The 23,093-nt window shown below is 34.0% G+C and overlaps 1 protein-coding gene across 1 annotated transcript in view; it reads left to right on the top strand.

The window, feature by feature from the left end:
* Positions 1-23,093, top strand: part of shtd (anaphase promoting complex subunit 1) — a 901,519-nt gene that overhangs the window by 342,488 nt on the left and 535,938 nt on the right. The window contains exon 7 of the mRNA XM_089595858.1: positions 8,067-8,424. Coding sequence (XP_089451984.1) covers positions 8,067-8,424 — 358 coding nt within the window. The remainder of the gene's footprint in view (positions 1-8,066; positions 8,425-23,093) is intronic.

Here is a 23,093-nt window from a genome sequence, read left to right as displayed (position 1 = left end):
ATGTCATTTTTCTGCTACTGCTTGTGGAAAGAAAGCGTGTGACGGTATTGAAGCCAACTTAAAGAGAGGTCCAAGATGTGCAAGTATTTAAATTTCCTTTAGTAACTGGATTTTAACAGAAGAAATCGTCTACTACTGAGCAAAGAATTATTGCAATGAAACAAAAGTTTTTATGTAATTAAAAGTCGTATGAAAAATGTAGAATTAAACTTTAATCTCGATATGATGGCGCAAAATTGATACTAACTTTGAAATTCTACGTTTCTATTCTAATCAATGATAAAACATTAAAATTAAAAAAAAACATTGATGGGCTGTAAGTATTAACTTTTCCTAAATAAAATAATAAAACCTAAAACTCTACATCTCGAACTTTATGTGAAACTAAAATATAATGAAAAATATTTGTTTAAAAAGTATTTCTCAATCAATAATATTCATAGTTAACTTGAGTGGAGCGTAGCGTGGCGCCAGCCATTGCTGCGCGTTCAGACGACTGAGCGTCTACTATTTGGTATCGTTTTACTTAAATTTTCAAGTAAGGGCATACTGAGCAAAAAGGCGTTTCGAATGTAAAAAAAAAAACATCAGCTCTCCATCTAGCATATCAAAAATGATATTAAAATTTTTGCACTGTTCGTTTGAACTGTGTTGATCAAAATAATATGCCAGAAATTCAACTGGAGTCTTTCAATTCTCTCGAATCTTGCAATATATTATTATTATTGACATTTTCGTAAGTATATTATACCAAAGACTTTTGATATACGTAGGGATTAATCTACGATTTGGTTTTTGAAGTAACTTTGACCAGTTGAGTTAAGATCCAATCGTAGAAAGGCAAAAATTATCTATACAACAGACGTATTTACATAGATGATTAAGCTGACAATTTTCAGATGAGTATGTTACACTTTCAAAAATTCTATCGCTATTCATTACAATTTGATCCTGTGGTTAAGATTGGCAAAGAACAAGAAATTTATTATTTGATAACTTTAAAAGATATTTGATAATTACTTCCTACTGTAAAGATGGTCTTAAGAATATATTTGACTCTTTTGATTACCAATATTACAGACATAAGATCATTTCAAAGTTTAAAAAAAAATGAAAATTTAATCACGAAGTTTAATGAGACAAAAACGTTTGAATGGTTCGAAAATTACAATTATAGTACGTGATATATTACGTGATAAAAATATCAAAAATATCCTTAATAACTTTGTTCATAAGAAGTCAAAATTTTTTGGTTATAGTTGATATAATGTTAGTTTGTCGAATTTTAGTGTGATGTTTTAAAATTCATTATCAAGAAAAAAAAAAATTGTTCTATTTTATTTTGTCATGTGTTTTATGTGTAATATTTATATAATTTTATATTTTTACAATTTTGATTTCTTTACATAGTGGTCGCAGTCTTTCTGCTCATGGGCTTCAAATTTATAACTTTAGAGAAAGTACTTTTTTTATGATAGACAACTTGAGGTATTTTATAATGTTTAGACAAAAGCAATTAAAAATAATTGATTTTAGAGACCTCAGAAGAGTTAGGCTGCTACAGCTGAAAAAAATGCACGAGCATATGATGTATCTTCTCTCAAGTGTAGCAAGAATCTTTGCAATCGAATGATTACCCAGATTGTTGAAACATAACTTTTCTCGACCAGTAAAATCTTTTCTAGAATCCATCGAAAAAGTCTTAAGTACCTTACAGTTAAGAAGAAAATTGTTTCTTTGACAAGCTACACACTTTTAAGAATTCTGCGTAGTAACATTACTAGCTGAACATAACTTTCTTTTCAGAACTTGATTAATAAGAAACTACAGTAGTTGATTTACTACTAACTGTGTTAAATGTAGGTTTAGACTTCAAACTTAAGATAGCCTTCTAAAGGTGTAAAGAGCTTGCAGCTCAAGCAGGTGATGTCGACTTGTGATTGGAGCATGCATGAACAGTGAAACAGCCTGCTACAGATGTAGGGGCTTGCAACTCAATGAGGTAGCGTTGACTTGAAGGTAGGGTGGATGCTGACAGCCTGCTACAGGTTTATAGAGGGTTTAATTTGCGAATGGGGCAGCCATAATAAACTTTAACTTTATAGTAAGTAAGGAGGTAATGGAAAAGACTACTAGCAAAGGAACAAAGTCGCAAGATGGTGCATATACAGGCTCAGATTTTTTTTTTTTAATTTTATAGCCATTTCTGAGAAAAATGCCCGGAAGACTCTGTATTAATGTGTTACTATGCAAATATATGCTACTGTCGTTGGCATGGTAAAAAAACGCCTCAGATTTTATTGTGACATCAATCACTTCACAGTATAAGGAGCCTTATTTTACACGGGTTCCGAACCATCGGACCATAGTTGGAATACGTATATGATAAAGGAAATTCTCAGAGGTACGAGCCAAGAGAGTAAAGATTATGTCTCGAACTCAAAAGCCTGTGGTACAAAGTTTCCGAGCCATAAGAACCACAACCTAAACCACTATGCTACTGTGGCCACTATGTACAGGCTAAGAGAAAGCCATACTCTATGTGTGTGTGTGTAGAAGCGAGTACATTACCTACAAAGACTGAAGAGAATCGACGCATAAAGCATAAGAGGAAATACTAAATTGGAAGTTATGGCACAGAGACCGAAGGATAAAGAGCAAATAGATTTATAAATAATGTGGAACATTGCTTTACTTTACTTTCTGATGAGCAAACACTTCAACAAGAGAAGCTCCAATGTCGTCTTGCCGTTTGTATGGTCGTCAAGACTTCAAAAATGACGGAGAGACCTGCTACAATGATACTAAAAATGCACTTGACTATTTTACCACATGACACTCTACTGAGGTTAAAGTTCTCGATTCGAGTCCTTGTTCAAGTACTGAAAAATGTCTGGTGTCAAAGCGAATGACGTGCTCCTACGTTAAATAAAGATAGGCTATGTATTTAAAATTAAGATTAAGTTGTTAAATTAAAGTATTCAATTATAATGGCTTTACAGATACTCACAAATTGTGTGTATGTGAGTGTGTGCGAATCAGCGAATTAGCGAAGAAATTAATGGATAGATTTATATAAATGCGCTAAAAGTAAGCTCTCAATGCATTAATATTTAACACTATAAAATTGTTTGTCTTACATTTGGTATGAGATATGGAGAAAATCAAATTTAGAAAAAAACAACGAAAATGATTGAAGTACATTTTTTATTTGCTTTTGTTACCAATTTCGTACATTGTCTACTTTTTTTAAACAACATTAAATGTTATTTTCTTTTTTTTTACTCCTAATTTTTTGTGTAGAGATAAACTTGAAATTCGAGTTAAAGATAGTTTTTTGGCCTTAAAGTTGTATAGTTATAATCGCAGGGTTGCTTTTATGGCGTCTTTTCACAGATTTTTGTCTGTACTTTCACATAGACTCTTACTAAACCCAATCGAGAAAAAGGCCATTCTGCCAGAACTCTCAAGTTTTTTCGTGAGAATTTGGAAATTTCTTTTATTTTCAAATCGTTCGATCTTGCCATCTGATACACTATCGCATCATGAGTATGGTTATTACGAGCGAATAATTTACTTTAACGCTCAAGTTCATCTTTGTTCAACAGTAAAGTGAGGTAGCGTAACCTGGCCGTTTTAACTCTGGCGTTCAATTGCTTTATAATTAAAAAAATTTTCTGAAAGTCACTTAACTGATGATAAATTTAATACCGTGATTGGGACCAACAATAAAATCTAAAATCCCTTTGTTAAGACGTGATAGGTTTTGTGTTTTTCACCATTATTTTGACTTTTTTTGTAACTTAGTTATATTTTTACGTTTATTCCAATGTAAAAATCTCTAGCTTGAAAATAAACAACTTAGTAATCGCGTACTGCCCTCGTTCAGTTAACGTAAAAAACTCCATCCATATTTTAGAAGAATTATGATTATTTGTATAAGTACTAGATTTTTTGTTATTATTTGGTTTTTACGTATTCCTATATTAGTATGTCTTTACCAACTTACTTAATTTTTTCTTGATTTCCGTTTTTTCCAAGTATGAGAGTTTTTCGTGCGAGCTTCTTGCAAAATTACCGTCAGACAACTTGGTCATTACTGGCTGCTATTTACAGATCATTTGAAACAGACCCTAGCTGTAATCAGATAGAACGGAATGATTTTCATTGTATATTTACACTCGATTTACAGCCTTACTCACCGTACTAACCTTTTAAAATTGATGGTGACTTTAACCACGAGCCATCTTCTTCAATAGAGGAGCTTTAAAATATCTAGGGATCATTGAAAAATCTTGATTCCTTTTGTTTAATTCTAGATAAATGGTGTTTGGGAGTTTAGATACTAATCTTGTAGATAAAACTTAGGCGAAACATTTTGATGGCAACTCATAATTTAATTATTATTATGATAACATCTTTATTGTTATTCATTCATTTAGCTTGGTTCATTCTTGCATCACAAAGTTACCTTTATCCTCACTTAAAATGATCTTAATCGTGTTTGTTACATGATAGTGCATCTTAGGAAGATAGATTAACTGTATATTTATAAATGTAAAACAAAGTATTTTATAAGCAATTTTTAAGGATTACTAGTAAAAAAGATCTGGTGTAGGTCTCAGGAACCCCGGCATAAGCGAAACTTTTAACTATTCAGTTATTAAGCTGAAATGTGCATAATCTTAGGCACATTTTTTTGAATTTTAAGATACAAATAGTATGTATTAAAAAAAATTAAAACTTCTGAACGTAAATACAGAAAAAATATAAAAAATAATATTCCTAACCGTAAAAACTCTTCTATGTATATTTTAATGTGAAATTCATAAATTTTTAAATAATTTAAAGTATATATATTAATACACAAATTATCAATTGAAAAGCAGAATAAAACAGCTTTCCACCAAGTTTTAAGAAGAATTCATAAATATTTAATGGATGGCCAAATTGATCTCGATTTCGAGTCATCAGCTTCTGTTGATAACAAACCGTAACACAGAAGCAGGAATGTATGTTCTCTCACTTGCACTTGCATAGGCTTAAAGCTAATCCTGTAATTTCAAGAGTTTATGTATACGTAGCCTTATAATGTATAGTTACCAACAGGAGCTGACGGCGCAAAATTTAAATTTGAAAAGTAAACACGCTATGGTCCATCAGTTTACTTTTTCATTATGTAATTTTTACTTAGGTTTTATTGTTATAAATAATAATGATTTAAATTTTACGGTTCCCGAATAAAGTCGAGGCGTGTGTATCTTGCCATACCCTTAAGTGTTGATTGCTATTCCAAGAAAAAAACAAGAAAAAAACAACAACATTTTGAATGAGTAATTGTGTGACGCTCTGAGTCACTACCAATGAGAATTGACAGTGATTTTGAATTAACGGTTATTTCAAATGCACTTAACGTATTTCTTAAAAGATCATATACAAATTTTTATCGTAGATTAGTATTTTATTGATGCTTATTACATACAATTGAATTTTTCATGATAAATGCTATGCTCATCATTTATCAGGTACCTTATCAGGTATTTTTAAGTTAACTTATTTTGACGTTTGTATATATATATTTCTTCAAAAAAATTTAATAGAAAAATACTATACAAATGCCTGAATTCCGAAGCCAGTGAGTTAGTCAATAAGAAACGAGAAACAATTTTTTTTCGTAGATTACAACGTTTACATTTTCCAAGAGCTGCTTTGAATTTTTTATTTTTGTAGCTATGAATGATTATTTCTTTCGATCTTATTCCCAATTATTACATTTAGTTTTATTTATTAGAAGAGCTATGCTTTCACCAGGTATTTTTAAACTCACGTGTTTTAATGTTTGTATTTTTATTTTTAAAAATGTAATTAAAAACACTTTGATAATCCCTTAATTCTAAAGCCACTGCTTTCTTACGGAATGAAGAGAAAGAATAGAGGAAAAATGAAAATATATTACTTACTTTTTTTAAACGTTAGTGGTTATTGGCAACGTAGACGCGCAGTCCATGTGCTATTGCTATAAAGAGAGTTTTGACATTCATGCACACACACATACACACGTTTCAGCTTTCTCTCTCTCTCTCACTCTTTCTCTGACTTAACTAATTAAACAGTAGTTCCTGACTGCTTCTTCGTATGCGCATGCGCGTTACACTCTCCAGAGCGTGTGTTCCCCTGCTTCCCGCTCTCTGCTCTCCCCTCGCCACTAAGAAACGGATGGACACTTAAGCGTTGCATCAGCTGGTTCTACTCACCGCTTAACTTTCATCAAGTTGTATGTACTTCAAAAGACTTGTTAAGATAGTGAAATCATGCAGACGTTGTTAGTAGAAAAAAACTTCAGGTTAGAGGTAAGCTCGTAAATGTCAAAGTAGTTTTAAGATAGATATCGAAACTATGGTGAAGATACTTTTTGAAAAACAAGTACTTAGTTGCAAATTTTTTATAAGACAGATGTAAAATAATTTACCGAAAGAAAAATAAAACAAAAACACCAAAGCTATGGTTAATAACATTGAAATCCAAACATAAGGTTCAACTGGGATTACAATTTTGTGATTTCAATTACAAGTCACCGTTGTGAAATTGAAGAGCCATCCAAAAAAAATTGAGTTTACAGACTGACATAGTACTGTTACATTCTAAGTTGATACAGACAAATTATACAAGAAGTAAAAAACGCAATTAATTCATTAAATCATACAAAACGAAATGTGTATATATACACTATCTCATGTGATGAGTGGAGCTTATACGTCACTGATATGCGTGCGTGCGTGTGTGTGTTAACTTTAAAGTAAACATTTTAAAATATGCTGACATATAATGTGACCAGCCACGTTGTAAGAATGCAAGTATGTATTGAAATTGTACGTTATATATATGAATGCATAAATTATTTTGTATGCATAAACGAATAGCTTACTTGCGCATTGATTATCCATTTCTAATTATGTGAACCAATTTAAAAATTGTAATTAACACATAATTTCATTATATTCCAAATTGATGGTAAGATCCCTAAGAGGATTCATTGAGAAATTTGTAAATTTGTTTGTCACACTTAAACTTGTAATTGGTGTTTCTTTTATTGTTGATGCGAGCTTGTATCATCACTGATCCAAAAATCTCAATCGCACTTGTTATAAAAATGTTATTGGTACTGTTGCATTGTTATTTCCTAATACATAAAATCATAACATAAAGCATCATCGTGCCAGCCTACTGTTCTGCTGTCATCGCAGTCTGCAAGAATATTGCTTATTGGTTGACCTAATTTAACCAAAGGCCTCTTTTATTACTCTGACGCTATAAAAAACGCACCATTGAGAGGAAAAATTGCTCTTTTTACATATGTCACCTGTTCTCTAATGTTCTAGTTTACTCTCGACTCCTACAAGTTGTGAGTAACTTATACACGTAAGGCATAACGTGTTGGCTAAGCCAATTCAGGTGCATTTCAAGGACATTAATAATATCGGAATACGTTAAGGAGAGAGGGACAGCAAAGAAGGCCCGCTATAAGTGATTCCGGTGATACTAGAGTAAGCAGATATCGCAATATCCTTATGACTACAAACTCATTTGTGTATTTTAAAGGATAATTAAAAAATACTGCACGAATCATAAGGGAACTCAAAAGCATTAGTTATAATAATCAATGACAGATATAAGTTATTTATCAGTAATATAATTAATACCAAACCTTGTTAGAGTTACCCTAATAAATTTTATTTAAAAGAATAAATTATTTTTAATTGTTTTAATAAAAGAATTTGTTAATTAAAATCATCCATTTTATTTAAATAAATATTTTTACCCAACTAAAAAAAAGACAAATAAAGTTTACGAGCTGAACCCTAAGATACCCATGAATAACACTAAAATAAAACTGTTAAGACCATACTCTAAACAAGTTTGGTTACAACAGTACGGAAAAAAATTCCAAAATGTCTTACATAAAAAAAATTTAAAAATAAATGATAATAACAAAAAATTCATTCTTCATACTCTTGTATTTTAGTCATATTATGTTCTCTAATCCATAAAATTTTTGTTATTTCAAGGTTCTTCTTTGGGTTCTTATCATTCACGAGCAACATCATACTCTACGACCTGCTCTGCTAATATTTCTTTTTTATCTCAACATTTATCAAGATCTCATAGTCCAATGTCAACAATATCTCGAAGTCAATCGCCATCCAATCCAATATATTCTTCACTAAATAACGTGATTCCAGGACATCTGACAAATCAATCTCGTTTGCATCCAAATTTTTCAGCTCCTATATTGAATGAATTAGCATGCAAAGAGTGTTTATATAAAAGAAATCACACGATACATTCAGAACACTTGCTTGTTGAGATGACGAGGATAGAATTGTGCTTAGAACATGTTTGGACAGAAAGTGCCGCCGTATTACCGTAAGTAGCAAATAAAAACCATATTATATTTCTTGTAAGGTAACTGCATAGTTAGTGCACCAAACTTTCAAGTGATAAAATTTACTGAATTGGAATTTCTGTAGTTTAATGTGCTGTAAGCTACCTATTGCAAATGTTAAAAAATAATTTCAATGCTGAGCATTTCCAAACAATAATTTTCTATTTTTTCACAATATGGTTATCGATAACCTTGAAAACACATAATTTTTTATGTAGAGTATTTATGTTCTCGCTTTAGCTTTGTTCTATTGAATATACTATAAAAAAGTAAAAATAATTGCCTGATATTGAATTCTTGTAAAATTCTTGCTATTAAATAATTGTTAGATAAAAAGGTGGGTATGAGGACTGTGGGACAAGAATTTACTGAGTCACTCTGCTCTGAATTAAAAGTGTTTATTTAACAAATCTTAAGTAGTCACAATCTTTACTATCTTAAGGTTCGAATATAAAACAATCAAGTAAAGCAATACAAAGTAAGTAATACAAAGACGTGTCTTTAAGCAAAAGGAAAATGTACGAGAGCGAGTGTGTCGACAGACTGACTGCGTGGGAAAAAGAAAGAGCTATAGGTTTTCGATGCTGCAGTGCAGCGTCGCAGCTTCTCGACTTCTTGCTACTACGTATTCGCTAAAGTTCGGTTACAAGCGCAAATCATATTTCTCACAATAATCATGTCTAAAATTTTGTTCACGCTCCTTCGTGTACTAGTATTAAATGACATTAATGTACCACAATCAAACAACAACATGGGTCAATACATAAACACGAGCAATGATACACATTAAAATATAATAAAGCGTGACCGTAGTTATTTTTATCTTGGGACTCTAAATGAGGATAAAAATATAAGTGATTTTATACTATATATAAATATAAAAAAACTTATTGAGGATTATGAAAAAATAGAATTCTTCATGGAGAGACTTAAGATAAAACCATTGTTAATACTTTGCGCTGAATCGTAAAATCTTCATGATTATTAATTTTATAAGACAAAACGAGACATTTTATTACAATTCTAGAAAAATACATAAGGTTTATGGAGTAGTCTTATACATAAATGACAAAATACAAAATCATACCACAATAATTGAAATAGATCAACTGAAAGTATCATACAAATGCTTAAAACTTGATGAGAATAGTAAAATAAAAACTTCCGCAACGTATAGATGTCATAATTTTCTACCCACTTAATTTATCCTAAATTTAAAAAAATGTTTGCTAAAAAAATATACAGAAAACTATCTAATAATTAGAAACTTTAATATAAACAGCAAAAGCTGATACACTGACAAAAAATTTTCTTAACAGCTTGTTGGAAAATTAATATTATCTGAATTTCACTGGTATGACTACGCCATTACATAATGATGGAACTGGCTCGTGTATTGATAATATTTCTATGAAAACTGACCGTTTAAAAGTGATAACTTATAAATTAGAGATTCCAATACTAGGTCATTTTTGATTATTATTTTAAATAACTAAAGTCTGACATAGAACATTAAAAAACCATGCATGTTATCTTAATCAAAATAAACTAAGTTCAATAGCTGAAACTGTTGATTATGATACAGTTCTATCGATAAAAGAGCCAAACAAAGCAATAAATACTGTAATCAATTATGTATAATATTACATGAAAAATACAATGTGCAAAGCATATGCAAATGGAAAAAAACACATGATACTAAGGAAAACCTAGATTACTCGAGTGGCTATGGCATTTTGCATAAGAGAAGAAGTGTTATACAACAAAACTAAAAATAACGAAGATTCTTTTAGTATTATTAATACGTTTAAAAATAGAATACAATAATTGTGTTGAAGTCTTACGATGAATGATAAAAGACGCATAAATGAAACATCAGAAAAATATAACGAATATAAAATGCAACAAAGCAACTATGGAAATTTCTGAAAAAAACTATCAGACAACAATAGTGCAATAAGTAGTATTTACGACAAACATAGAAAACAGTTACAGCATGAAGCTGGTAATACAAATTATCATTATAATCACCTGTGTAATATAGATAAAGATTTAGGTGATTAGATTACTAAAGTATTAACTTCAATAAGACGTGTCTACTTCTAGTAAGAAAAAAAACAATTTTTGTACGACCTACTTATACACATGGCGCAAAAACTATTATATGTAAATTAAAATGGTGAGATAGATGGAATAAACTGTAAACTGCGTAAATAACTGTCTGATAACATATGTGAACTTTTGTCTCATATACTTAATTTCTGTATCACACAATTCACGTAGCCTTATAGCTCAAAAGAAGCTGAAATATTACCCACATATGAATCGAGAATCAAGTTGAAAATTATAGATCAATATCACTAATATCAAATTTTGCAAAGGTATTTAAAACGTTTTGACATCACAGATTCAACATTTTTCAATAAAAACAAAAATTAGCTAGAACCAATTTTAATTTATAAAAGCAAGAGGAATCAAAGATGCATTTAAAAACATTTTTATATCAATTTAAGGTTAGTTAGACCAAAGTAAGCCAACAACAATAACTTTTATAGATCTAGCAAAGGCTTTTAGTACGGTTAATCATAACACAATGCTATAAAAGTTATATAACTATGGTATCAGAGTTACAGCACACATTATAAGAAAGTTTGCATAAAAATTATGATACCAAAAAGTACCAGGCGTCCCCTCTGCCATGAAATAAAAGTTAGCCCTAAAAACCCTTTAATTTTCACTTTTTCAAGTTATAGTAAATAAAAAAAAGTGATTTGTTGGAACTGTAAATATTCAAAACTGAGAAAAAATATATAACTTAAAAAACTTATTTTTCTTAATCCCAGAACTTTATTACCGGAGCAACCAAGTCCTGAAGCCTAATCTTACTATTTTTCTACGTCACGATGAATACAAATACATTTAATCCAAATCTTTTTAAAAAGCTGGTAGATTTAAGTGATAACTGTCAGGGTTATAATGAAAAGCTGATCTTTTAATGAATGGATTCTTTATTTGGCGATTGTGACGCTGCTATTTTAATCGCAAGAAATGTCTTCGTCGCTTTCTTGACACCTAAAATGGCATAAATTTGAAGCATTTGAAGTTTCCCTTCCAATCAGCCCTCTTACAACTGTAGGTATGGTTGAAACTTTTGTCAGTCCTAATGCCTGTTTTTTGTCAATTTTGTTAAGTTGTCATAAATTTTTTCAGCAAGGTAATTTGACGTCTGATGGCCCTAAAAAGGACTAGTGAGCTGATCTTCATCTTGACTGAAGTTCCCCACGCATGTGACTGCCTGGATACCTTAGGGTGGTCTTGTGACCTGCTGTTGCAGCACCAAACTGATGGGAAGAAGAACCGCAATGCTTTGAAGCGTTAGAGCTAGTACTACTGCTCTTTCCTTACGTCTTCTGGTGTTATGCTGAAGATGCCAGTGTCCAAAGCTCCTTCATTTTTCGCAGAGCTTAGTTGCTTAAGTGATCCAAGGTAAAGAGATTGATTCGTGACGCTTGCCTGTGGGAGACTGTCCCGTTTGCTCAATCTTATTTCTTCTTTATACCTTTAATGTCAGGTTTTCCTAGCGCAGACCTCGGAAAGATTTGGTGATTCCTGGTTAAATACTTAGAGTCAAGAGGGTTATGCAAGATTGCCGGTGGCTGGGTTCACATCTTCGTGACAAAAAACTTTGCTTTTGACGTGCTAGAGTAGATGACTGACTGGATTTAATAGTGGCTGGATTTATATATTTTTTGATGGACGAACCTTTGTCTAAAATAGTTGTTAATATATATGTGGTTGGCAAAGTAGTTAAACGTTTGATGGCACTAAAAAATGGGCCTAGAAAATACCTTTTCCTTGGATACTCCGATTTCCAGCTGATATTGCTGCCTGAACTTCTTAGGATGATTTTCCTTGGTTTGCCGTTGTAGCAACAGGTGTTCTACTAGCACCAGTTTGTTTGGAAAAATGGCCATGAAACCCTGGAGTGTAAGAGCAGACTGGACTCTGATAGGACATCTCCAGATGCTATGCCAGAGATGTTGGCTTTCATAACGCTTTTCTTTCGTGGCACTCGGTTATCTTCAGCTGAAATCTAAGTAAAACCTTGATTTTACTTATTGCTTTTGTTATGCATTTTATCTTCATAAAAGAACCATACAAAAATTATTGAGAAAGTGTGTGACGCGGTAGCTAAAGCTACCACGACAATGTATACCTATATTTTTTAGTAAATCATCGGCGGCTACCGAGTCCTATAATAATGTACATATTTGCTAGATACACTTTTGACACATTATTTAATGTGTGTTCTCGGTGCTGTTGACTACGAGCCAAGAGGAGGATGAAGGACCGAAGGCAATGAAAAAGGTTGGTGTGAAGTATGGTAGAGTAAGTGTATGTGGGTAAGAGAGAGAAGGGGAGATGGATGAGCTCGCGACGCATCGGAGAAAGATTGAAGGCTAAATCATCGCATCGAGAACCGAGTTTTTGAAACCTCCAATGATTTACTGGTTTTTAGGAGCGTTGGAGGTGGTGAGATGCAAAGGGAGGAGCGTACGCACCAATGCAGACTTTGCATAGTGCAATCAGTATCGTACGAGGCATCAGAGAGAGCAGAGTGCAGACATCAGAGTCGTGAGTTACCGGGAAAGTGACAGGTGAAAGGGATCGAGAGAGAGAGAGAGAGAGAGAGAGAGACTAGAACCAAAAGGTTGGACTTGGGGAAAGAGACGAGAAGGGAGCAGCCGCCTAGCGACCTGTCGAGAGTCGACCGTGCAGCTGGATTACCGCGACGATCAGGACTAGCTCCAGGTAGCGTCAGGTGGCCGTGAGAATAGTGAGAAGGTAGGTGTACTGTACGCTAGGTGGTACACTGAGACAGAGCGTTGGGGACGATCCGTATGCATGGGAGTGAATGTGTGTAGGGTTATTGAAGGATAAGGTAATTAAATTGAGTACGAAGTAAGGCTGAGGTTGCGTGTGCAAGTGTGTGTATGACATAGGTACCGGCCGCTGTCTGCCAGCTCAAGGCAGAGTTCGGCGGAGAGGACGACCGGGAGGTGTTCGTACGAAGACGTTGACTTCGATATCTGTGTACCACTAAATAATATATATAGAGAGCGGAAGTGTAGAATTTGAGAGTATGTGGAGGAGAATAAATAACTTGGGCGCGCTGTAAAGGTTATAAAAGTGATAGTGTTTATTTATAGATAGTGCCCCTCCCTTTTGCACTTTTTAATTTCTTTTCAGGAGTGTTCAGCATTTCCGAGCCAGACACCTGTAGCAGACTTCCCGGAGGAGAGGTATCCAGTGAGTAGGGACAAGGTAAGCAAAGTAAGAGAAGAGATTTTGTGAGAGGATACGGGATGGCTGCTTATCGGCTGAAAAATCCTCGTCACAAGTGTCAAGAATCAGAACGAAAAATTTCAGTCCAATCGGTTAAGTAGTTTTTGTGGTTAGCTATTACAACTGTTTTTGGGACTTTTCTCTGTATATTTGTGAGATTAATTCTCTATTATAACTTTAGATGAGACAAGCATACTAACATGTTCAAAAAGAACCAAATATTTCATTGACATTTTTTTTTTTAATTTTCAAGTATGAGATCATGATACATTAAAAAAATTTGTTACGCTTTTTAATCATGGAGAAAATTATAAAATAGTTGCATAGGAAGGAGGTTACAATAGAACATTAAAAGAAGTACAAAAATTACAAAATGTAATACTTAAAATAATCGATAAAAATAATTTCACATAAGACAATCCTCTAACCATATGACAAAACTTTGCTTATGAATCTTTTCGTTTATACTACCAAGATATAAAAGAGCAGTATATGAATCTCAAAGTTATAACCAAAAGAAAACTCTCACAATGTCTAAAAATGTTATTAGCATTTAGCACGAAAAACAGTTACATTACAGCTATAAAACTATACATTAATTTGCCTATAAATCTAAAAACAATCAACATATAAAACTATAGAACTAGTGATGTAGGTACAAGAAAATATGACTTTAATAGCTTGTGTAAAGTGAATAATTAAATAATTATGATAACATTTATGCAAGTACAAATTTTGTAGCGAAAAAGATACAAGATATAGAAAAAATGATTTAAAAAAAACAAAGAAAACTATGTGCACTGTATAATAAAGTAAATTTTTATTCGCAAAAAAAGGTACTGAGTAAATACGTAAAATCTAACTAACATTAACAAAAGTAGAAGGAATTCGTAAATTAAAGTCTTTTTTTCACTTTACACCTTGTAGGGGCTTGCAAACTGGTTCAAGCGTTACCTTTAGGGTTATAATTGCAATGTTATTACTATTTTATTGTATCCTATGGTAAGAAAAATAAATAAATATTTCTTAATAATTTGACAAATGTTGTCAAGTTTAATGTATTTTATGTTTTTTACGTCAGTAACTTTATTCTTGTTCTTAGTCAGTTACTTCAAGTTTAATGCACATTATTATAATTTGCATTTCAAACAAAAAACAACCGCATACTTTCTTTTCATATTAACATGAATCCTATAATACATAGGATTTATACGTAAAAATTAATATTACAACAGTATTATAACATAGTAGTACCTAGTTCATATAAAATAAGTTACACTTGAATACAAATATATAATTATGTTTGAAAAAACTGTGAGACTTATGATTTTTTATGGAAAAAGCAATAACACCATCATCTGTAAATATTTACAATTGAAATCGTGAAATAATTAACAAAAAATAGTTAGATGTTGGCCTATCGTATACGCGAAATAGTGTGGAAAGTTAAATGCTTGTGTCGTGGAGTAGCGCCAATGCTGCAGATCAGCCATTCCATACTTTTACCTTGGATTTACTAAAAGATAACACTGTATATAAATATTTTTTTAGGACACTAATGTATCAAGAATGAATAAGGGTCTGAGACTTTGTAAAATTTTCTTCTTTCTATCTGTACATAGTATATTTTCACTAGAAAATAAAAAAAAATACTTCTCATGATTTATGCTTTCATTTCATAACTAATTTACGTTAAAATCAAGGGTGCCTAGTGAAAGCTTCCATGTGTGTGTACATGCCCTACATTCTAATTTTTTCGAACGTAAGGACGTTTAACTATGTGTGAGGGATAGGGATGGAAAGTTTTAAATGGTAAGAACAGATTGAGAAAAGAGACAGTGAAAATTTAAAGGGAACCTAGGGCTTGAGTACGATACGGTAGAGACTAAAGAGTAGTTTTTGGCTAGAAAATAAACAGGCGAGTTGATTTGCAGATATGTCAAATGAATGGACAGTGAATCTTTGCCTTCGCCGAGACTTAAGCTTCTAGGTCTTTTAACGTTTAAGAGAAGGAAAAACATCTCATTGTTTAATTATTAATCGGAGAGTGCCAACCGATTTCAGATGCATGGCCTTGGTAGATAGACAACTAAAGAGGGTTACATAGCCCTTGGTTGTTTAAATTCCTCATCGCTTGGCAGTCAAGATATTATAAGGGCCAGCGTAGTCAATGCTGGTTTGGCTAAATGCACGGAAAAGTGTAACCCGTGAGGGTGGGAGAGGTGCCATCGGCTGAGTTTCCAGCTACGCTTGCAGGCGTGCAGAGAGAAGGCACTTGCGGAGGAAAGCCTTGATTTTGCGCTGGCCACCAGTGATTCAGGTACGCTGAGCTCCGTACGTGCTGGTGACTTGAAACCCACCCTAGAGAGCTTGAGAGTGAGCCCATGAGATCACCACCCGGGTGGGGGCACAGCTTCTGGCGAAGGCTGGCGAATGTTGTTCACTGTAGAACAAGGCAGAGTGATGAAACCGCCTGCCCACTTGCAAAATCTCATTAGCACCGATGAAGGCAACAATCGATGTAAGTGGATGCCACTTAGCTAAGGGGTTTTCGTTCTGAAGCTGTATCGACTCCTTAGTAAAAGTCCGTTTCTGACTCAAGCGGACACAGGCGAGAAATAAGTCGTTCAGCTTGGTCGCAGTCAATAGAGAGAGGATGGATAGAGCAGGGTCTTCACGGACGCAGTGGCAAACCCAATGCCGTGTCGTCAGGAGGACGGCTAGTCATGCACGCGGCTCTGTAGTACCGTCGCTTTTGTTCAACGGGATCTTGCCTTCCTGCTTCTGCTGCTTCGGTTGGGCAGCACCTCTCTGGACATCGACGCGCCGCTTTTGGTGATCGTGCAAAAGACTGTGGTGAGCTGCTTGGCAGTGCTGACAGACTGACGTGGAGAAATAGTCCTTGGCCATGTATCCTGGCTTTAAGCAGTTAAAACATAGCTTTGCAAGAAATGTGATTGTGTTTTTTAGTGGCTGTGGTCAAACCCTGGAATTCGCTGCAATGCCCTAAGTAGTGAATACCGCGGCAAATGGCGCAGACAATTGAGGTATCCTGAGTGGCAAGAGTGCAAAAATAGCGTGTGGTGGCCGATAGAGCAGGCCTGCGTGAGGTGGTAGCACTAGTTGGCTGTGCCAGTTTCAAAGCCTCCATGGAGGACAAGTCACGACATTTGCGTCGTAGGAAGGCTACCACACCGGAAAATGTAGCTATGTTGTCAGGGATTCCATTCGCCGTCTTAAGCTTTTTGAGCTCGTCCTCCTAATCGCGTCGTATGGCTGGATCCATGCCTGTCGCGGCAAATGAGATGAACCAAACATCCGAATGGTCCGCTGGGCAACCTAGAGCTCGCAGCTGGTCGTGGTGGCACTTTAATATGTCCATCAGAGCCTGAAAGCCTCCTGCCAATTCTTCTCTCACAGGCTTAATGTTTCGCAAAGCCATGCCGTGGTCGTGCAATAGCAAGCGTCAATGCTTAAATCGTGCCTCGAGTAAACTAAAGTGTTGGCGTAATTGGAGCCGGCGATCTGCACCGTGTCGAGTGCTACCTTAGCATTTTTTCGAACAAGAGACTCCAAGAAATAAACGCGCTCAACATCAGACAGCTGAGGTTCACTATGCGTGAAAGTCTGAGGAAGGCCGCAGAAGGCCTCACAATCTTCTCGCTGACCTGAGAGCGGAGATATGCTGAGTGTTAGTAATACTAGCCCTCGGTGCTACAGTGGGACAAAAAGCACTTATGGTTTAAAAGTTTCACGAGACCACAATTTTTCACCGATTTTTTAATTTTTTTATCAATTATTGAGTAACTTATTTACTAATAAAATTGAAAAATATTACGAATACAGTACATATTTAATATATTGACGTACATTCAAAATATTAAAAAAAATTAATTTAAGATGGCAAATACATTATGGTGGACAAAATTTTAAAAAGCTCTAGAATTTTGGCAAAAACTGTTATTCGGCGGTTTTGGGGTCATTGATTAATAATCTGTCATAATAATTTACAAATTCACGATGACCAATCCAATATAGTAGACAAAAACTAGAAAATTCTTCCAATCTTGACCAATATTCTCATTCAGGGGTTTTAGGGGTTGCTAATAAATAATCTATCATTAAAATCTGCACATTTAAGAGGACAAATCCAAAATGTTGGACCAACATCTTCTTCAGTGCTTAAATATAAATCCAGTTTGATAATATACAATAATCTGTCAAATAATCGCTCACTTTAATAGGCTCTTTAAAATGTAGTACTTGTGTTATGTCGGAACTTCTATAAGTGGAGGGTGAAACTCGTAGATTCGTTCTACAAAAAAAAAATTTTAATTTTGTTTATCAGGAATTAGCCGTTGGCTCTAAGGCCTTATTTGCTTTTACTTACAGTATACTCTTCTTTTGAGTCGTTGATTCGGCGTTGTGGTGTTAGGTTTTACCTAATGATATGTGTGTAGTAGTGTTAGTGTGTCCTACGTGAGCAGGCGTTGACCTACTGTTTGGATTTGTATCTTATGTTATGCAATCGGAATGTATCTAATTTGCCTTTTTATCTCATGTTCTTGCAAAAGTCTTGTCATATGTTGTCTATTTAAATGTTCCTTGATATTTAATTTATTTATCAAAGTAAGAATTATGTATCAATCAACTAGAATTTTGAATCTTGGAATGTCTCATATAATTTAGTAATTGGAATATTTTTAAATTAACAAAGTAAAATTAATCAGGAACCAAGTTACGTCTAATCTGATGATTTAATAAATTTAGAAAAGCCGGAAATAGTTGATTTTAGAAATAGTATAAATAAAATAGTTTTAGGTTCTCATTTACAATATTTGAACAATTTATAATTCTTTTAACTTAACTTACTTATATGATCGTTGGTTAGCCGCTACTTGCGCAAACGCAATCTTAAAATCTTACAAAGTTGACCACAACAATGATTGTTATCCAACACGAGAGTAATCATGACGATGATAATAATTAGGCTGCTGCTTTTAACGCGGGAACCTCAGTCAACGGTACTTTCTTTCTTGTTTTTCTTTGATTCACTTTTTAAGCAAGTCTACAGTGGCCCCGTTTGCTCGAGCTTTTCTTACACAGCTCAGTCATTGAACAGTCTTACATTTGCTTAAAATGCACTCTTCTTACACGTAGCTTAATCACCGAACTAAACCTTATGTCTTACGTCCGCTTAAAAGACGCAACAGTATTTACTCTCCAACCTTTATGGTTACTTTGGAGCACTTAATGAAATAGAAAAGGCAAAAATTTTTATGTGCAAGGACTTCTTATACTCTTGCATTTAAGGAGGACACGTCAGGTTGGGGGTCCGAATAACCAATCAGAGCTTTACATGATCACTTTCGGTTGACACAAGCACAGTCGTGGTGTAATAATTACGCAGTAATTGATGGTTAAAATGCTGATCTCTCGGGTCTTACATTGAGTACAAGTTGTTGTCGAAATAGTGTATGATAGTTTTTTGTAGGCAATAATATATGCTGCGTCAGAAATCTTTATTTTGTTTTTGTTTTTAACGAAAAACAACGTACAATTGACACGCACTGAATGTTTGAAAAAACGTTCTAAGAACGTTTAAATTGAGACTACATGACTTACTTGAAAATGTACAAAAACCTTATTTATAATGTATAAAGATCTTTTTTTGTCTGCCTATGCATGAAGCAGAAGTCGTTAAAAACGTTTTTAAAACTTTAATAAAATTTTCTTATAATATTAGAAATTTCCCAGGTCCCAGGGTCGCTGCTGGTTGGTTACGGAGCAAGCTGCCCCTGTGCGTTTTAGATTCGTGATTTTTGCTTCGATTTGATCGGCTTCCGTCGTAGCGGACATGTCAGTAGCCGTGGTTAAAATTATAGTTGAAGCCTCTGGTAAGTCCTGGTAGTTAAATTAGAAATCCTGCAAGTAGGCATTAAGCATCTTGAATCTTCCCTCCAGGAGGCCTATGCTCCATTGCACGTCCTTGATGTCCAACACTGTGGGCTTGAATCGAGCGATGACGTTACTTAGAGCCCGTTGTGCGGCGAGCAGAGCTGTCAAGCCATTATTTTTCCTGTGATTAACAGAAAGTTGGACGTACACTCAATGGACTTGATGGACCGTGGTCTATCTGTGCAAAATTATACTAATGACTCGCTTGGTCGTACTAAATTCCAATTCTAACCTAAGCATTTGTAGAAAGAGGGAAAAAGAGCGCACGGACAGATTTTTTGTGAACTAGATGCCTCGTTAGATATCCTTGTTCAGCTATCCGTGCCGTTGCATATCACACTACACGAGAAACATGACTGCCGTGGTGTCCATTTCAGAACACACAAGTTTGATCTCAGCATACGGCATGGGCAAATGGTGGTCGCATCAATGTAAATATTAACATCATATGGCAATGATAATTTTCTCAAATTTATCGAGGCAAACCATAAGACGGTTGTTCTAAATGATAGCACAAACCCATTGTGCACAACAGCCCCCTCAGTGACTATGGCGGTCCCTACTCAGTCACGATGGATAAAACTCATATCTGTCTGCGATAAAGAAAGTGTCTGCCTAAAAGCACAATTTTTAGCTGCATGCCTGATGTGGCGAGAAGGACCAAATATTTGAGCTCGCTTTATTGAACCAACCGTACAACTTGGAACTCGCTTTTAATGAACTAAATTACAGCAGTTCACATATAAAAGACTATATATATATGTATTAAGGTATAGACGTTGACAAGACTAGACGTAATGATTAATCAAAGGGTTGGTGGCAAAGTGTTGCTCCAGACTGCTGCTGTTAGACTGCCGCCGAACTCTCGCTCATGCGTTAACTAAGGCTTTTTTAGCTTAACGGGGGCGCTCAGAGGAGAGCAAAAGAAGGACGGGTGCTGAAGGCGATTACCTGCGAAGGGTCAGGAGATAATGACCGAACAGCAGGTTCCAAGATGCCTGTCGATAGGACACTGATGGTGCCTAAGGATATAATACATATTACAGCAGTTTAACTTAGCTATTATAAAAGTCAAGTTAACAAATTAAAACGTCTTAAAAATTCACATAAGTATGGCAAAAGATACATAATTTAAGGTTAGGACTTAATATACCTTAAAGATAGCAGCGAGCCCTGAAAAAGTCCCGATATCAGGGATGTAAAAGAGACATGTCAAGAATAACTAACCTATAGTTATTATAAAATATTTAAAAGTATTTTAAATGTTATAACCCACAAATAAGAATGATTATTTAATTTATATTTTTGTATTGAGATAAGAAATTTTTGTAACAATCGTTGAGTTTTTGTGTATCTAATTGTGCATAAATTTTATTATTTGTTAATGTTATAATAATCATTTCAGAAAATTTGCGCTTGTCTTTATTGGGTTCTTGATCATAAATCACTACTACCTCAAAATCTAAACCCTACGAACACTGTACGGAATGGTTATACAAAGCTGACCTTTTGTCCCTGTTTATAGTGTAACGATCGTGCTCACGCAAACGCACACGTAAGTGTCTCTTACTTTGGCCAATGTACCACAATGCGCAGCTATATGAAATATTATAGAAAATACTACTTATATCTAACTTATTTATTGGGTCCTTTCCCAACCTAATAATGTGAGTCAATCTATCAGAGCCTGTGTAAACAACACGAATATTGTATTAGCACGAGGCCCTGCGAAGAGTCGTCTCCATAGGTCGAAAATATGGAACAACAAAGAACACTTTATGTTCAGAACTGACGAATTCAAGTAACGAGAATCAATATTTGCATCGCATTCCTGAAGGTATAGAATGCGAGATTCCTGGGAACCCTTTTTTCTTCAGTTAAGAAAAATAGTCTTAGCTTTTATTTATATGTCTTTAAGCTTTTATTTTATGTTTATTAGCTTTTATGATTTCTTAGGGGCGAGATACACGAAACGTTCCGTCAGCTCCCTGTTTACTAATATCCCTTACAAGTTAGTACTGAGTAGCATCGATAGACGTACATTGAACATAATGAATAAATGTTGAATCCCTATTGATGAAATTTCACAATGCACGGAATTTCTATTCAACAATTTTTTTCTACCTTTGACAACAATTCTTACCAACAAATTTTCAGCACTCCAATTGGTTTTCCCATTTCACCTCTGTTTGCTGACTTTGTAATAAATGATCTGGAAAGTGACTGTCTTTCTATTTTAAAAAATTATTACAATATTAATCCAACTTTTTGTTTTTGTTACGTAGATGATGTATTACTTTTTGTTAACGTGGACCACATTCACCAAATATGAAATGTTTTTAACTCAAATCATCCTAAACTACAGTTTACACATGATACTAAGAGTGACAATAAACTGAACTTTTTGGACTTGACCACAATCAGAAATTCGAATCATTTTAATTTTGACTAGTTTGAAAATCCTACTTTTTTCGGACATATCTTAAATTATTTTTTTGGTCATCCAGTTAGCCACAAAAGAAGTACTGTTTTCAATTTAGTTAATAGAGCGATCTTACTTTCTAGTACACGTTTTCACAATGTAAATATTGCTAGAGTTAAAAACCTTTTGACAAAAAATAATAACCAGACACAAATATATTAATCACAATAAAACTACTATGAACACTTATCCTCTCTGAAAAATTGGTATACCATATATACACAACAATTTTGAAAAAATATCAACCCTGTTAAAACCTTAAAATATTCACACTTACCCTCTTATTAACAATAAACTTAACTACGTCATCTGTTTAGGAAAAGATAAAACGGAGAAACTTAAACAAATATCTTACATCAATTTTTTTATAAAATTGTCCTGCGTCATATGCGGACGAGACAGAGTGAGCTGCTGAGATCTGCAGTAATAAATACATCAAGAACAAAAATTCTGAGTCTGTCGTTTGCGCACATCAAAATATTTTTAACCATGAATTTGATTGAGACAGCTTCAAAATTCTTGACAAAGAATCGAAGTACAAAAAAAGAGTTATTTCCGAAATGCTTTATATAAAACTGGACAAGCAAAACATTAATAGAATGGAAGATGTGTTTTCTTTTAATCAAGCGTACCTTCCCTTACTACGAAAGTTTAAATGTCCTGATCGAGTTGATTGCCCTTTACCGTCTACCTTTGTTGCTTTGCCTACATAAGTGCTGGAGTGTTGTGTAATTTATTGTCAGTCGATAGTTCGACAGGTGAAGAGTAAGTCAATATACTTACGAGTTCTCGCGTACCTGCGGTAATAATTTACATCTTTAATTTTATTTTATTTTTGTGTGTGAGTTTTACCTGATCTTTTAA

This window comes from Copidosoma floridanum, unplaced genomic scaffold (genome assembly GCF_036245765.1).
Source record: "Copidosoma floridanum isolate Cflo_tuat_1 unplaced genomic scaffold, Cflo_Japanese_pri ptg000004l, whole genome shotgun sequence".
NCBI classification, from domain to species: domain Eukaryota; kingdom Metazoa; phylum Arthropoda; class Insecta; order Hymenoptera; family Encyrtidae; genus Copidosoma; species Copidosoma floridanum.
Note: the sequence above shows the minus strand (reverse complement) of the source record. Positions and strands in the feature narration are given on the sequence as shown.